Source organism: Opisthocomus hoazin, chromosome 14, assembly GCF_030867145.1.
Source record: "Opisthocomus hoazin isolate bOpiHoa1 chromosome 14, bOpiHoa1.hap1, whole genome shotgun sequence".
Classification (NCBI taxonomy): Eukaryota; Metazoa; Chordata; class Aves; order Opisthocomiformes; family Opisthocomidae; genus Opisthocomus; species Opisthocomus hoazin.
This window is the reverse complement of record NC_134427.1, coordinates 23,524,524-23,541,132: the sequence shown is the minus strand read 5'-3', so window position 1 is coordinate 23,541,132 and position 16,609 is coordinate 23,524,524. Positions and strand designations below refer to the sequence as shown.

The 16,609-nt window shown below is 55.9% G+C and overlaps 1 protein-coding gene across 3 annotated transcripts in view; it reads left to right on the top strand.

Moving 5' to 3' along the window:
* Window positions 1–14,780, top strand: part of ENOX2 (ecto-NOX disulfide-thiol exchanger 2) — a 43,284-nt gene extending 28,504 nt beyond the window's left edge. For all 3 annotated transcript variants that reach the window (XM_075435879.1, XM_075435881.1, XM_075435880.1), the window contains exons 9-15: window positions 4,760–4,874; window positions 6,377–6,558; window positions 6,713–6,820; window positions 7,641–7,697; window positions 8,560–8,668; window positions 9,392–9,477; window positions 12,987–14,780. In XM_075435879.1, the coding sequence (XP_075291994.1) occupies window positions 4,760–4,874; window positions 6,377–6,558; window positions 6,713–6,820; window positions 7,641–7,697; window positions 8,560–8,668; window positions 9,392–9,477; window positions 12,987–13,118 (789 nt within the window). In that variant the 3' untranslated portion in view covers window positions 13,119–14,780. The remainder of the gene's footprint in view (window positions 1–4,759; window positions 4,875–6,376; window positions 6,559–6,712; window positions 6,821–7,640; window positions 7,698–8,559; window positions 8,669–9,391; window positions 9,478–12,986) is intronic.
* The last annotated feature ends 1,829 nt before the right edge of the window (window positions 14,781–16,609 follow it).

Genomic DNA, 16,609 nt, shown 5'->3' with positions numbered 1-16,609 from the left:
GGAGTCCTCTGTGCAGCGTGGCAGTGCCACGTGCGACAGTCTGACGCGTCCGGAGTAAGGGCCTTTCATCGTCACTGCTTTCCTGACAGTGCTCAGAATAGGGAAGAAGAAACTTCACACAAATATCTTAAAATATTCCATTTCCAATAAATTTGTATTGTACATTTACAGTATTAAGTGAGTTTAGTGATTTCATTAGGCAGCTACAACTCTGCAAGAGCGCCAAGCTCACAGAGCAGCACTGGGGGTAGCTCCGAGGGGTTCAGTAAGGCATCGCCGTTTCCTCGTGCAGCGTTGGGCACCGTGTCTGCCCCGCGCGGATCCTCCTGCCCGTGTCCCCGTGGGGAGCAGAACAGGGCTGCGTGAACCACCTCTGAAACCGTTCGGCTGGGCGGTTAGTCTGGACTGCGTTAATCTGCCGTCTTTTCTTGACGGAGCCTGCGATCACAGAATCACAGAATAGTAGGGGTTGGAAGGGACCACTGTGGGTCATCTAGTCCAACCCTCCTGCTGAAGCAGGGTCACCTACAGCAGGCTGCACAGGACCTTGAAAGGAGTGTCTGAAAAGAAACCTGTTACCCTCCGAGGGGTGGTAGTTTCGAGGAGAGACGTGGGATTGTCTCGGCCAGGGCACGCAAATGGAAGCAGCAGATCACGATGTGCTTTCCTGCAGGAGGGATCTTACAGGGTCGTTTTTAGTGAAACGGTGATTAATCCAGCACTCTTGGGAGTTAGAGCAGAATGTTTGTGGTGCACGTTATCCTTATTTTGTGGTGTATGTCAGCGTTAGTCTTTATTGAAGTGGTGACGCGTTGATATTCCAGTGTATGTGTGACATGAACCAAGAGAAAAAAGTGCACCAAGTAGCTGACTGGAGATGAGATCTGTGGAGAGAGGCTTAAAGGCATAAATGACAGGTCTGAGATAAGAGCATGAATTATAGACAGGAGGAATTGCTTTTCTGGAAAGAGATTGTACATGTATCGTTCCTCTTTTTTGTAGAGAAAGAGGTCATGTAGAAGAGCTGTATGGGCTCTGCTTTCTTAACCATCATGATGTGGTAGTAGAGAGCACTGACCTTCGTCTGCAACGCAGAGAAGTGCTGAAGTGTTCCGTTTGGTTCTGCTGGGTTATTTCTGTTAAACTTTCATATGGCTGCTTACAGGATTTGTCTTCCAGACTGCTTGTGCATAGAACCACAGAATCGCAGGAGCAATTGGACTGTGAGGAACATTTGAAGACCTTCCAGGTCCAACCCCCTGCATGGGCAGGGACCCCTTCCACCAGCCCAGGGTGCTCCCAGCCCCGTCCAACCCAGCCTTGGGCACTGCCAGGGAGGGAGCAGCCACAGCTCCTCTGGGCAGCCTGGGCCAGGGCCGCGCTGCCCTCATCATAAATCATTTCTTCCTTATGTCCAGTCTAAACCTGCCCTCCCAGTTTCAGACCATCGCCCGTCACTTCAGGCCTTGGTACAGAGTCTCTCTCTGTCTTCCTTGTAAGCCCCCTGTGTACATTGAAAGGCCATTGTGGGGAGTACGAATTTAGTGATGCAGTCTCCTCTCTGCCTGTTATATACTGAAATGCTGTAATAAGGTCTCTCCGGACCCTTCTCCTCCCCAGGCTGCCCAGCCCCAGCTCTCCCAGCCTCTCCTCCCAGCAGAGGGGTTCCACCCCTCGCATCATTGCTGGGGCCTCCTCCGGCCCCGCTCCCGCAGCTCCAGCTCTGCCCTGTGCTGAGGGCTCCAGAGCTGGACGCAGGGCTCCCGGGGGGTCTCAGCACAGCGGGGCAGAGGGGCAGACTCCCCCCTCGCCCTCCGCCCACGCTGCTGGGGATGCAGCCCGGGGCACGGCTGGGCTGCCAGCACGCATTGCTGGCTGGTGTCCTGTCTTTCACCCCCCCGCACCCCCAGGTCCCTCTCGGCAGGGCTGCTCCCCGTCCATTCACCCCCAGCCTGTGGTGACACCGGGCACTGCCCCGACCCAGGGGCAGGACCCTGCCCTTGGCCGTGTAGAACCTCATGAGGTTCACCCGCGCCCACCCCTCCAGCCTGCCCAGGTCCCTCTGGATGGCATCCCGTCCCTCTAGCGTGAATCTTCCGGCAATTCCATGCTGTTCTCAGGTATCGAGTTCCTTATTACAAAGATGGAAAACAGGTCTGTCCCAGCAAAGCCAGAAGTCATTTTTCACCTTTAAGATTACTTAACGTCAAAAGTAAACCTGGGCAGAGTTGAGAGGCTGGTGACCCGTGATGGCTGCTAGGCTGGGTACCTGCAGGGCACCTTCCCACGTAGCTGCCACCGGAGAGAAGTCTGCAGGGTTGGGTGATGCCCAGCCAGCGGCCTGCTGGTAAAAAGCAGACGATCGGTGCTCTGCAAGACTGGAAAGCTCTACGTGACTCTGTTTTCCTAGGAAGTCTCCAGTTGTCATCTCCCCGTGAGACTGCACCTCTGGGACTTTCTTTCAAGATCCCACCGAGTCCAACCTTTCGTGGTAGCTAAAGGAGGAGCTAACGTTTCGTTTTGTGCCTGATGAGCCAGGTGGAGAGTCGGATTCAGATTGTACCTCTCCTTGGAGCCCTGGTGCTCCTGTTCTTTCCTGCTTACTGAGATTGCTTGCTGTGGCTGGGGTGGGAGCACGCTCTCCAGTTGGAGCTGTCTTTTGTTCCAAGGTAAGTTCTCCTGGTGGGAAGAGGCTGTGAGACCACTGGTGAGGCCTCTTCCCGGAGTCCTTGCTGCTGGTCTCCCCCAGCTTGGGGTCTCCCCTTAAAGGAAGGTGGACTCACAAGATGCATCTTCTTGGTACGGCTTTTGGCAGAATTTACTCCTGTGGGTCACGGCATCGGAGGAAAGCCTGGCAGGAGCTCGGGGAGTGGGTATGCGTTGGGGGTTGTTAGGCTAGGCCAGGGGGTTATTTTTATCGATGGTGGCTGAAGGCAGCTTTCCCAGGCAGTGCTGGCAGGTCCTGCAGCTGCAGGCAGCTCATGAAGAAGCCATGGAAGCTCAAGACCTGGTGAACTACCATGTAATGGGAGCTACCGGCCAGTGTGTTTGCTGGCTTAGGAAGGGCCTTGCTCAAGGATTCGGCTTCTCTGCTGCTTTGTCCTCTCCCATCCAGGTCTCTCCCCGGCTCTGCACAGCCAGCTTCGAGGCTGCTGTAGGCATTCAGCTGTTGAGCAGAGTCAGCTAAAGATGACGAGAAGATCTTCCTCCAGTCTTCAACCCGGCTGCCGTTTTACGGGTGGTCTCTAGGGCAGGCAGCGGTTACTTTGGAAGTGCAGCCAGCGCTGCCCATCACGCTCGGATCTGCCTTGTCCTTGCCCTTTCCCCATTGCTGTCCCCAGGGTGTCCCTTCGTCCAAGTGGAAAGCACGGTTGTTCTCCTTGTTGGCTGCTTGTGGTGGACGTGTGCTTGGTGCTGGCAAGCAGAGTTTTTGAAAGTTTCAGGACGTGAGAGTAAAATCTACAAAGAGCTGGACATTAGTTTTATTTCATGAGCAAATCTTCTGTATCTTTTCTCCTCTGGCTGTTCCTGGGGTGTATAACCCACGTGAAGTTGTGGTAAACTGGCATCGGGTGGGGACGCTTGGCCGCCTGTGCTAGCCTCTAGGAAGCGTTCCTGATGTCTCCATCTCCTCGAATAACCGACTGTTGTTTTCTGAGCGCTGCTTGTCCTGCTCTGCAGAGGGGATGGGGAGGCTGCGCTGAAGGTGTCCATGCCTTGCAAACGGGTTGGTGTATGTCTGTGCAGAGCTCTGTCTCTGCCCAGCGTGAGCTGGCCGGAGCAGGGGAGCTTGTCTGAGGTGTGGGTGGGCTTGGCCTGCTCTGCCTGGGCAAGGGGCATGGAGCAGGAAGGACACTTAGTACGCTTCTAGTAATTAAGCTATAGCTGGAGATAGATATAGATATATATATAAATCTTGCTAGCATATAATATACTCTTAGACATAATGTAAAATGTCGCTTACCTGGTCATAGATATCAGGTGCTGGGTAAAGGGTCTCTCAGCCTTGAGGCGTCCCTGCTGCAGGGAGATCCCCCCGTGCAGGCTGCTGCCCTAGAGGAGAGCTCAGCGGGCTCGGGGGGCTGTGGACATTCATAGTGTCGAGTGAGGGACTCGTAGTCACCCTCACTTTGGTGTGTGGGCAGCTGTAGCGGTTTTAGTCTGGTCTGGTCCCAGCTCGGGCTGGTGCTGTTAGAAGATAAGTGCCCAGCCCCATTTATTGTGGTTTGCCTGGCAGGGCTGGCTTCAGTCGGGCGTACTGGTCGGTGATGCTGACCCACGGTACCGCTCCCTCGGAGCGGGTGCGTCTGTCGCCGGTGCTGAGCTGGAGAGCCTGGGGTGGGAGCCCAGCGGGGAAGAGGCAGGGCAGGATGGCACTGGGGAGGGTGCAGGTGGCACAGCCCTTGGGTGTGCGGGGCAGGGGAAAGCACCAGCGGCAGCTCGTGACGGCGGTGACTTACTGGGGGTGCGGGACAGGGTTCCCTGAGAAACTGCGCTGTGGGCGGGGCTGGGTGCCTGCTCAGGGGCTGGGAGTAGGAGGGAGGTGGAAGAGTCACTGACACCAGTAGCATTCACAGGCTGACTCATGCGAGATATTGTCCTTGATCTAGCAGGCTGTGCCAAATATTTTTTTATCATCTCCCCTTTCTTATGTCATGGAGTCGGATTTTGCAGACTTAGATTTCAGCATCTTTTTATCCAACCAATCTGTTCCTTGTAATCTGTATTTAAGAAAACCCCTCTGCTTTCTGAACCTTAGGAAATTCGTAACATTCATAACGATGAACTAATGGGTATTCGAAGAGAGGAGGAAATGGAAATGTCTGATGAAGAAATAGAAGATCCATCAGAGATGAAAGAAACGGAAGAATCAGGTAAAATCACTTTTTACAGCTCATAAACAGAGTCCTTGTCTCTTCAATGGCTGCTTCCAGGAGCCCCGTTCTGACCGTTTTGTACCCCAGAATTGTCACAGGCAGAGCAAAACCAGCTGCAGCTACCTGGAGCTGTTTTCCTCGGTGCCTGGTTCTGTAGCCAGCGTTTGTCGATGCTCCCTGCGATGGATGGTCAGGGTAACCTATAGCTGTGTCTGAGCCGCAGTCCCTCCCGAGATGCGGGGGCTTCGTGGGGATGCGCGTGGAGGAGCTGTCGGCTCCCAGCCGTGCGTGCAGGCGGTGGCACGGGCGCGGCGGAGCTCTGCGCAGAGCACCCTGCTTTCGCAGCTGCACGGCTGTCGGCCCGGGCTGTCCCGTTTCAGTGCGCCGCTGCTCTCTGCCCAGCGCCGGGGAGGCATCTACGCGGCAGCAGGGCCCCGTCCCGCGGTGCTGGGTTTCAGCGGTGCTCGGAGAGGGAGCAGCGAGGGTGCGTGGTGGGAGACGTGGCTGGAGTCGTAGCGCAGGGCTGTGCGGTCGACTGGGTGTTCCTGGGTCCTGCAGCTTGCAGTGCCCTTGGCTGGGACTCACAGGAGAACTGCGCTGTCCAGACACCCCTTCCCCGCCGTGCAGAGCGGGGTCCGACACACGCTCACTGGCTGGGAGAGCGAGTAGGGGCACAGAATCACAGAATCCCAGAATGCTGGGGGTTGGAAGGGACCTCTGTGGGTCACCCAGTCCAACCCCCTGCCCAAGCAGGGTCACCCAGAGCAGGCTGCACAGCACCGCGGCCAGGCGGGGCTGGAATATCTCCAGAGAAGGAGACTCCACAGCCTCCCTGGGCAGCCTGGGCCAGGGCTCCGTCACCCTCAGAGGGAAGAAGTTCTTCCTCGTGTTCAGCTGGAGCTTCCTCTGCTTCAGTTTGTGCCCGTTGCCCCTTGTCCTGACCTTGCGGGTCCCAGGCAAACGCACCTGCACGTGCTCTGGCTGCGGCCCCGGTACCAGAGGTCGGGACTGGGGGAGGTCAGGCTGTGCCCTCCACAGCACGGGTGTGTTTTCAAACCTGCCAGAGCTGCCTCTGCAGCCGTTATGTTATGTTCTGTAACCCCGTTCCTGAATTTATCAAGCCCTGTGTGGGCACCAGGCTGATGCGGTGTTTCATCCATGACTTGGAGACATTCTTCTGGTGGAAGGTGCCCGTGGAGCCTGTCCCAGAGTCTTTCAGCTTTGCTGGTTAGGAAACCTGCTTCCTTGCCAGCATGGTCCTTTCACCCCAATATGTTCTTTTGCTTCTTTTTTTTTTTCTTTCCAGCGTAAATACTGCATTCACTGCTGAGAGGTGCTTGTTTGCTAGAGGTACACAAACAGTGGTTGGGAGACATCAATTTTGGTACTCTTGACTTGTAACTGGGAGCTACGGAGCCACTGTGCGCTGGGGGAGAGCACCCAGGGACTCCTTGCCCGCAGTTCTCTGACTTTCGGTCCTTGCCTGCCTTGTTCTCCAGCGCTGGTGTCGCAGGTGGAAGCCCTGAAGGAAGAAAACGACAGTCTGCGCTGGCAGCTGGATGCCTACCGGAACGAGGTGGAGCTGCTGAAGCAGGAGCAAGGCAAAGCAAGCAGGGATGAAGACACAACCAAGGAGCAGCAGATGAAGCTGCTCCAGCAGGCTCTGCAGGGGATGCAGAAGGTGGGCCCGGACTTTTAACCGGACACTTAACCTTTTAATTGTTCTGAATGTGATCTGTGTGGCCTTCGTGGAGAAGCCCCTGTTCATTTCGTATTCTGTAAAGAGTAGGAGGTGAAAGGCACGTTAAGAACTCCATTGGTCTGTTCTCTTCCAGCACCTTTTGAAAGTACAAGATGAATACAAAAAGAGAGAAGCTGAGCTAGAAAAAGTGAGAGAAGACAAGCTGAAAATAGAAACGTTATTAGAAAACCTGAAGGAGCAGGTATGTGTCATCCCAGTGCTTCCTTATTCTCAGTAGTGGGTGCAGTCCTTGGATTTCGGGGTCCATCGTGAGCACAGTGAAGGACAGAGCGTAGGAGGTGCCTTGTCCTGGGTTAGGAGCAAGTGTCTTTGGGCAGCTGGAAGAAATTGCCTGCCAAGGAGGAGGTGTATCAGTAGTGAACTTGCTGATCGCTTGATGTACTGGTGAGACAGTCTTCATAAGCAACTGTATAAATAAAAGATTAACTTTCATTTTATGATACATAGTGGTATTGCAGCTGAAATGTATTTTTCTGCAACATGAGCTTTAAAAGATAAGAAAAAAGGGTCTCAGTTATCAAACATTGATTTTTAGATTTGCGTTTTGGGGACGTGTTTGGATCTGACCTCCGTAAAGCACTACTGAATTGAAAGTTTTTGTCAGGGCTATAATATTGTTGTGCGTGCTGGATTTACTCTAAGGATAAATACGTGCTGCTTCTTCCCGGCTGTGGTCCACTCTGTCTTTTGGTTGTGGACCCATGCACGGACCTAAACTGGCTCGGTCCTCTCCTCTGTAGCACAGACACAGCTACACAGGAGAGACGAGAAGCCTTGCGCAGCCGTTCATGCTGAGGCCACAGAGCCCAGTGTTGGGGTCTGGTCTCAGATTTTCAGTCTTTAGCCCTGCCTTTCTGTGCCGTGAGCTGGATAGGTGATAAATGTCTCTCTAGTAACCAGAAGTGGCTTAATATCCCAGTAATCTTCAGTGCAGGAGCTTCAGTGCCCGAGTCAAAGCGCAGAAATAACAGACCGTCTCTCATTTCTTTCCCCGTCTGTAGCAAAGCATGGCTGATAAGGAGGACAAGGAGAGGGATGTGACTGAGTGTCAAGGGAGTGTAAGTCTGAGTTTCTTTTCTGCTGCTTTAGTCGGGATATCTTACTCAGGGAAGTAATGACACCTCCAATACCTGTTGGATCTCCAAGAGAAAGCGCTCGGCGCGTTTCCAGGACGGCACCGCTGGCTGAACCGCAGTCCTGTGCCAGCCCGCAGCTCGCTCCGTGTCCGCGGTGCAGACCTGGGCTTTCTCCTGCAGAAGCCAACTGTAGCCTGCGTAGGCCAGGGCTGCGCAGATCCGTCCCGTGTAGCTGGGGCTTGCGCTGGCCTAAGAAGCTGAGCAAACCCAAGGGAGCTTTTATTTCTATCTTTGTTGCTGGCCCAAGTCCAGTCCCTTTCACTAGTGACTGGAGGCTGTTCCCAATTATAGCTGTCTGCAGCTCTCAGACCACTGGAATTCCGCATAAAACTTCGGAATGAGAGAAAGTCCTGCTCTTAGTGCACCCACCAAGTCCTCACATCACAGGCAGTCCTGTGTTTGTTTGGGGGATAAACCAGAGTTTTGCAGAACTTACTAATTCGGCACCACAAACTCAAGTCAGGGACAGTCTGATCCCAAGCCCTTAGTCTGCACTGCAAGGCTTGCTTTCTAGTCTGTCTTTTCTTTGATTATTTAAAATCATAAGGTCCTAAAATAAGAGCACACATTGTACCAGTGAACAGGGCCAATAAAGTGTGTGTTGTGGCATCTTGCTTCGCTTCACGGGCTTTTAATCTAACGTGGTGGTTCAGGCACAGCAGCAGGGAGGTAGCTGCGCTCTGTTGGAAGCGTTTTGCAAAAATCAACAGTGGACAGAGCAATGCGCTGAGCGCGGTGGCTCGGAAAGAGGGAAACAAAACCGCCGGCCCTGGGTCTTTTGCAGGAGAGCAGCGCGTCCCGAGCGTGTGCCTGCAGCCAGGAGAAGGAATGTCCGGCTGAGAAGACGTTGAGCAATAGTCCTGTGAAATCGGAACGGGAAGTTCTCCTGGTTGGTAAGTTCTTTCGGCGGGTCGGCTCTCCTGGCGGTAGCAGCTGCGGCCAGAGATGAAGGAAGGGTGGGGAAGGGCGGCAGGGAGAGAAGGCCGGGCTCGATGGGGTGAGGGGTGTTGCTAGCGTGGTCAAGTGATGCTCCCAGAGGGACTGCTGACCTCTGATTTACAGCGCAGGGGGATCTGCTACCCTTTTTATCTCCTCTCCCCTTGCCTTTTCCTAGTGATACAGAAAATAACCTAACGTGGCCTGCTCTGACTTCTCAGCCCAAAGCACTGGGTAGCTGGGGATTTGCTGGAGCTTAGAAAAGGAAGAACAGAAGTCTTTCTCTTGATGGGACAAGGCATTTTCTCCAGTTCACTGTCACTCAGCCGGGTTCTCCTTAGCCATCCCTCTACATCCGATTTGAGAATAACGAAAAATCACTTATTGTTGTCCAGGTGGATCTGTTTGTGCCAGGTCATGGGCTGGTTTCTGCAGTGAGAGGGGGACTCTGGGGACAACCGAAGGCACAGCCTTTTTCTGCAGATGATGCCCAGAAACGCAAGGCAGTCTTTTTGCTGTTTGCTGCGGTTCCTTTGCAGTCTGTGGCCAGGCCTTGCCGTACTTAACCCCCAAAGTGCCCGTTCGGATCCCTCTCCGCTGTGCCAGCGGTAACGGAGAGCCGGTGCTCTCGGCTGGCCCTCGTCTCGCGAGAGTGACGCTTGTGGTGTTCCTTTCCCCAGGAATAATATCGACGTTTCTTCACGTGCACCCGTTCGGAGCAAGCATAGAGTACATCTGTTCCTACCTGCAGCGTCTGGACAGCAAAGTAGGTGTGCCAGCACGCCCGGGGTCTGGGGTCTGCGCGGCTGGGAAGGAGCCGCGCTCCCTCCCGGGGAAGGGGGACGGGCGGGACAGGAGGATCCGGCGTGTATTGACCGGGATGACCTCCTGGGAGAGGGAAAGGGTGAGCTGCCTTAGAACCGCAGAGCGGTCTGGACTGGGAGGGGCCTCTGAAGGTCACCTAGTCCGCCCCGCTGCGCTGCGCAGGGGCACGGTTCCCTAGACCAGGTTGCCCAAAGCAGCCCAGCTCCTGGCTCAGCCCTTACGCAGCGTAACGCTGACCTCCACACGGAGCTGAAGGTGATGTTCTTGCTGCAGATGTTCCTGTGTAACCCTGCTCCCTAATTCAGGAATACCCTTGGATGGTGGCTGTATTTTGCAGCAGTGGATTCCACCTTTAAAATCTCCATCTAAAATGTGTTTCTCTTTGTTCTGTTGAAGTTTGCTGCCGTTGTTTCCCTTATCCTTAGGACCTCTAAGGAGAAGAGCAAACAACCCTCCTACTGCATACTGTTTATTATCTTACAACATCTGCCATGTCACTGTTTGTATATATTCTCTCTAAACTGAGCAGTCAGATTATTTTTGTGTCTCGGAGCAATGTTTTTCTGTTTTTATGATCTTGTAGCCCTTCACTGAGCCTTTTCTGTCGCTGTGTTGATACTGTCAGTGAAGTCGTTTTTCAGAGGGTGCTGTGCAAGGGCCTCATGCTGCAGCAACACAGGCAGGGAGTCACAGTCCCTGCTTGCAGGGTTCCGTGCTACGTGGAGGGATCGAGCCCTGGGTGCAGGGATCACGAAGGGCAATAACCAGGGCAGCGCTCGTGCGTTTTCCATAGGGCAACGAGACGCTGCTGGTTCCTGCGGTGTTTCTGCGTGTTGCTGGCTTCAGACTGCTTTTCAGAGCCAGTGGGGAAGGGACTGTGCAAGGCTTTTGAAGGTTCAAGGCAATTACATCTCGCTCCTCTATTAATCTGTTCTTCGTCAGTCTTCTTCGAAGTGCCCCAGGAGCAGGAGACTTACCAGCATGGGAGACTGGAACTTTCTCAGCTGCTTTTGTTTATAACTCACTGTTTAATTCTCCCCGTTCTCTGAAAGCCCGCCAGCCCTTTAAAGACCTATCTGCTAATTTATCTTCTCATTCTAGCTCTGAATTTGTCTGAGGCAAACAGCTGCCTTTATTTTTTCTTTGGAGCTTCCAAAGAAATGCTGTGATATCACTCGTCTGACTTCTGGCACTTCCTCTTTGGCGTCTGCAGTGTAGAGAAGGGCTGCTGGAGGCTTCTCCAATAAGCTTGGGACAAAAGCCCTGTGAAAAGCGCGTCCTTTAACCTCTGCAGTGGCATCGGTCGTCTCTGTTGTTCACTGACACTCGGGCAGACACATCAGCCTGCTGACTTGCACAGGTCTGCCGTGCCGGGCCCCTTGAAAGGAGCCCTTCCCGTTTGTCCTCCAGGTCACACCTTGGCTCTGTTGTCTCCTCCTCGATTATTGCAGGAGCCAGGTCTCGCTGGGGGTGTCGCTTGTAACGTCTGGCAGGTCTTTGGGCTGGAGGCCGGGTAGGAGTTGGGGGAGCTCCTGAGAGCAGAACCTGGTTTCCTGAAGCTGCCAGGAGGAAGGGAAGAAGAATATCTCTCCCCTGTTCCTTGCCCGTCAGCCTCACCAGGAGGGCCGGCAGGTCAGCAGAGCGTGCCGAGGGGCAGCTGCGGGGTGGTCTGCAGCCCCGGAGCAGTCCTTACGGAAAGTCAGTGTAGCCCTGTGGGCATCGCAGGAGCTGGGCGGTGTAGGCGGTGCTCCTCCCGGGGTGCTTGGTTCCACGGCTGGGGTTGGACCTCTGCTGTTCCCTCAGCTCTCTGGAACTCAGGACGTTGTTTCTGCCTGACCGCAGAACAGCGGGATGACAACAGCGCATCCGCCACAGGCAGCTCCATCTGGCAAAGTGGGTGCTCTTCATCTTCATCATGTTGGGCGCGTTTGGAAAGCTGTGGGCCCTGCAAAGGGGTCTGAGGAATGCACTGGCGCACTAAGGAAGGCGGAAAAGCGAACCTACCTTCTGTGTATGTTCCCTTCCCAGTGGCGAGCGGTCCCCTCCGCTCTTGGAAGTAAAAACCTTTTCTCTCCAGCTAAGTGCTGGCTGAGAACTGCAGTTTGTGCTGGCGTACACAGAAAGAGCAAGGTAATGCCTCCTTGGGAAGGGCAGTGCCAAACCTGAGTTTGGAAGGATGCTGGGGAATTGACTCGGGATTACCTCCTGGAAAATCCAGTTACGCGTTGTATTGGGGACCATGAAGTGGGATCGGGCTTGACGTTACAGAGCGGTCGAACCGAGTTCACCATGGCAGGTGGAAAGGAACCATCGGCAGGAGGAAGCACGGCTGAGGCGCGTGGGTGATAGGCACACAGCTGAAAGCAGAGCCCCTGGAAGCTCGGAGAGCTGCGGACTCTGCACCTCTGAAGGGAGTTCAGAACGGAGACGGTGACGGGGGTGGATCAGCAGAACGTGTACAAAGGATGTCCCGCTGCGCTGGTGGAAACCATCCATGTGCTTGTCCAGAAACACACCCTGGTGCTCTGTCTAACTGGCAGGTGGGTGAGGTTGTTGTGCAGAGAGAGCTCGGAACGTGTCTCGGAGCAGACCCAGACGGACAGCAGAACCAATCTTCAATTCTTGTGACTATAAGAAATGAGGTTTCAGTTTTTCCGCTGCCGTAAGAAAAGCATTGCAGGCAATTCAGTGTGAGGTGGACACGGCCTTTGCACCCTTTGTAGGTCCTGAAACTGTTAACTTGCAGCATCTTAAAAGTTTTTTCACGTGCTGAACTTCAGCTGTATCTGGTAAATGCCCGAGCACTCGGATTACCGGGCCTGCCTGCCTAGGTGTGGTGCAGCCACGGGGGTCACGCTCCGCGTCGGTCGCTGCCTGAAACGAGGGGCTGGCTTGACGAGCCTTTGGGCTGACCTGCTCTGGCAAACCTCTCCACCTCGTATATTGAGGTTTCTGTCCTGCAGCGGCGTGACCTCCACGTCTTGTGTCCTGGCTCTGTTTGAGCAGCTCCTGTGCTGTGAGGGACGCGGTAGCTGCGCTGTCGGTCAATCCTTGCGACTGCTGAGAATGTGAATAGAAATTCCCCGCGTCCCTGACTTCTGTGCCCAGTCACCGAGAGCTCTGTTCTTGCAGCAGCAGTAAGGCACTTGCTGTTCAGTTGCTTAAATGCTTGGGAGGTTTTAGTCTATTGTCTTGCATTTCGCAGGGGAAAAATTTACGCAGTCCTGTTACCCTTGTTTCTCGTGTTCGTTATATCCGCAACCGTCCCGCGCCGACGTGTGGCAGTAGCCCAGCTCGTGCTGTCCCGGGATTATTACCAGGAGTGTGCAGGGAAAGCCTGGTGTGCTTCAGCGAGGAGACCTGGCGGAGCTTGGTTATTGCCAGTCGTTGCAGGGCTTCCCCAACCAAAGCGTCATCGTTGCTAGCGACGTTTTCCTTCTGTTTCTGCAGATTTGCACCGCCGAAGTGGAAGTTCTCATGACTCGGCTCCAGAACACGTTCAGGCAGGAGCTGAGTGGGGTTGGGGCCAGCCTAGAGAAAAGGTGGAAGTTTTGTGGCTTTGATGGACTGAAAATGACTTGAGCTTCGACTTCACGCTGAAACCAGCGGCAGGCTGTGTGCACCAAGAGAGCCCGGGATGCCTCCTGCCTCTGTTCGTGATGATTATCTTGCACGCGTCGCAGACTTGGGTGGGAGGAGGCGTAAGTGAAGCTGTGAGTCCGGAGCAGCACTGGAAGAAACCTCAAGTTCTGTAGCTTCTTTGATCAGTTATTTGTTAATGGGCAAGTGCTGTTCAATATATTTTGTGAAAAAAGTTCATGTCTGATGTTTTTAAGCGCAGCGTGTTGACTGTACGCTTTGCCAGTGTAGTGTGTGTTTTGTGTGCCCGAGTCTCCTGCCCTGTAACCTTCTTTTTGCTGGTGGGAGCCATAGACTGTCCTCTGAAGCCACAAGAACGGCATTTTCTGGTGTCTAAACCACCAAAAGGGGGGGAAAAAGCTTTTTTAGACATTTCTATAATTAAAAACGGAGGTGTGTTTAAACAGAAGGCGACTGAGATGGCTCAGAGCTTTCTGAGCTGAACAGTTGGTTCTTTTTCGTGCTGTTTTCCCTACGGATGGTTTCAAGCTAAGGCAAGGTGAAGGCAGTGTCACTAGGAGCCGAGTGCGGCTCTGGCAGAGGTCAGTCTGTAAATCATTGCAGGGTCAGTCTGTAAATCATTTTTTACATGGGAAGGGTATTTAATTTTCTGTTGATCTGGGTGGAGCAGGGAGGCTGCGTCGTCAGACCTCTATTTTAGAAATGGCTTACCACCAAATTTCTCCACCCACTCCGCTTTGGAACTTCTGGAAGTGCTCAAGCAGCACAGACTTTTCTCCTCCTGAACCTTCCCAAAGGCTCTTCCTCGTGCTCCCGGTAAGTGCCGGGCTCCTCCCCAACCCTCTGCAGAAGAGTGGGGAGATGTGGGGTAAAACGCCTCGGCCCATCGACCGGACGATGATCCCAACCCCTCTGCAGAGCCTTCCTGCAGACCACTGCTCCCACCCTGCTCGCTGTCGCCTGCACACTGACCGAGGACGCGCTCGATGCCCTTGCCCAGGCCACCGATGGAGACGCGGAGCAGAGCCGGCCCCAGCGCCCAGCCCCGCGGAACGCCGCTCCCGACCGGCTACATCGCCAAGCTCCAGGCAGTCGGCGCAGTCCCTGACCCCCGTCCTGCCTGTCCCTGCCGATGGGGTCGCAGCCCCCCGTTGTGACCCTCCGGTTGTGCCAGCCAGCCCACCGTGTTTCCGTCACGCCAGCTGGATCGTAGTTCTCCAGCTGCACTACGGCTTCCAGCTCCTCCCGTGTGTTGCCCTCGCTGCCGGCATCAGTGTAGATGCGCTTCAGTTGGAGGTTGTTCCCACCACCTTTTTGGGGGGAGAAGCCCTAACTCCTGCATTCTCAGGTGCTTCCCTGGTTTCCAGCTCACCAGCAACCCTTGGGTCTTCGCCGCTGCTTGGACTCCATCCCCTGCTCACGCCGAGGGGGCTGAGGGGCTGCGGGTGTTGGCAAAGGGACATTTCAAATGTGCTCCCGTGCCTGCAGCATGCTGTCCCTCAAACCCTGGCGTGCTGCCCCCGGGTTTTATCCCTTTCCCCCTTCAAATCTAGGCTAAAGCTCTTTCGGTGAGCCCTGCTGACTGCTGCACAAAGCCCCTTTCCCTCTGTGGGCCAGGCGTAGCTGGGGCTGTGTGGACCGTGTTTGTGCTCGAGACCCCAGACTCTGCCGCTGAGGCCGGGCTCGGAGCCGGGTGTTGCTCTGCTGGCTCTGCCCCTCTCTCCCCTTGTCTTGCCCTGCAACTGGAGGGGCAGAGGAGAACGCGACCCAAGCTCCCCATCCCCAGGCCCTGGAGTCTCTCTTGGTGGTCCTCAGACTTCTCGTTGGAACTTGATCGCTGCCTGCCTGAAGAATCAGCAGTGGCTGATAATCTGGGGCTGTCTGCGCGGTTCGTGGTGGGCCAGGCAGAGGGGTCTGTGTGGCTGGGACCCCCGGGGCGACAGCTCTCTGCTGTCAGGGCCAGGTGAGTCCTGGGTCCTGCTCCTGAGGTTTCCGGGAGAGCTCCGTCCTGCGCCGGGCTCCCCGGGCAGCGCGGAGGCGAGCGGGGTGCCGCTGCGGGTCCCCTCGCTCCTGGCGCTGGAGGCTTCCGGCGTGGGGAGTGGGGGAAAACCTTGCTAAAGAAACGTTCTGAGAAGCTGTCTCACTGCAGGTGAATGCTGTATTTTTAAAGAATAAACATTATTTTTTTTTTTTATGGGCAAATCTTGGCCCTGCTGCTTTCTTTTTCTCCCCCAGCTTACGCTGCCGGCTGCGGAGGAGGAGGTGCTCTGTCCCGAGCCCACTGCTGCCGTGGGGCCTCGCTGTCCTCGGAGTGAAATTCCGGAGCATCCACAAATATGGAGCCAGCAAGGCAGCAGCAGCAAACGGCGACAGCACACTCCCTGCTTCCTCTGCAGCCTCTTTGGACCTTCTCCTCAACAGGCAGCGCACTCGAGGTCCGTGATCTCCTCCTCCCTGCTCCAAAGCCGATCCCTGCGGGATCAGGAGGTGCAGGGATCCGTCGGGCAGTGGCAGAGCCCGTCCCCAAGGAGCAGGAGCTATCTCCTTTGGAAGGGAGCCTGTGGAGACGGGAGAGCCGGGGTGGGATGTGTCCTGAGGCGGGCATCCGCGCGCTGGCACCGCATGGCGAGGGACGGCGGTGCCCGGGAGAGCTGGGGCTGGGAATTGCTCACGCTCGTCGGCGAGCACGGCTGAGCATCCTGGGGTTTGAGGCGCTGCGTGGGAGCTGGGGTTAGCCATCCCCCCCAGGGTGGGGGTGAGCGGGCAGCACCCTGCCTGGCACCAGGGCAGCGGCCTCGGGGGCAAGGGGGACCCTTGGCTGGGAGCGAAGCGGCAGGGAGACGCGTACCAGCAGAGGCCTGACCCCCCAGCCATGGCCGAGGCTGCGGGACAGCACGGCTCGGAGCTGGGAACGCGCCGCTGCACCCCGCCATCGCCCTGTCACCCAGCTGCGCTCCCCGAGCTGCTCGCGGGTGTGCTGGTGTGCGAGGAGGTGCCGGTGTTGGGTGTTCCCCCGTGGGCTGCTGCGGGTGTGTAAGGCTTTCTGGGGTCTGTAACCCCCCGTGCACAGCACGTCGCACCCGACACCGGCGGTACGTCAGGCCCGTCGGGGCTGGGAACTGTGCGGGGAACCCGGAGGGCGGCCGTTTGGCTGGGGACCGCGCTGGAGACCTGGCCAGCGTGAGGGTGCCGGGATGGAGCAGGCGAGAGGTCTGCGTGGGGACCCGAGGTGAGAACCACCCAGGCGGCAAATCTCCCCTTCGGGTTTCATCCGCCGCAGCAGCGGGTGCTGCGGTCGGTGCCCGAGTCACCGACGGAGAGGCGCGGGGGAAAGCGTGGGGACGGAGGGGGTTGAGCAGCCGTTGATCCCCCGCCAAGGCCCAAGCGCCGTCAGGCGTGGGAAGCGCTGCCCCTTCCCGTCCAACCCTGCCCTCTCCGTCCGCACGACGACGTTTCTGGCTCTCGTTTCTTTT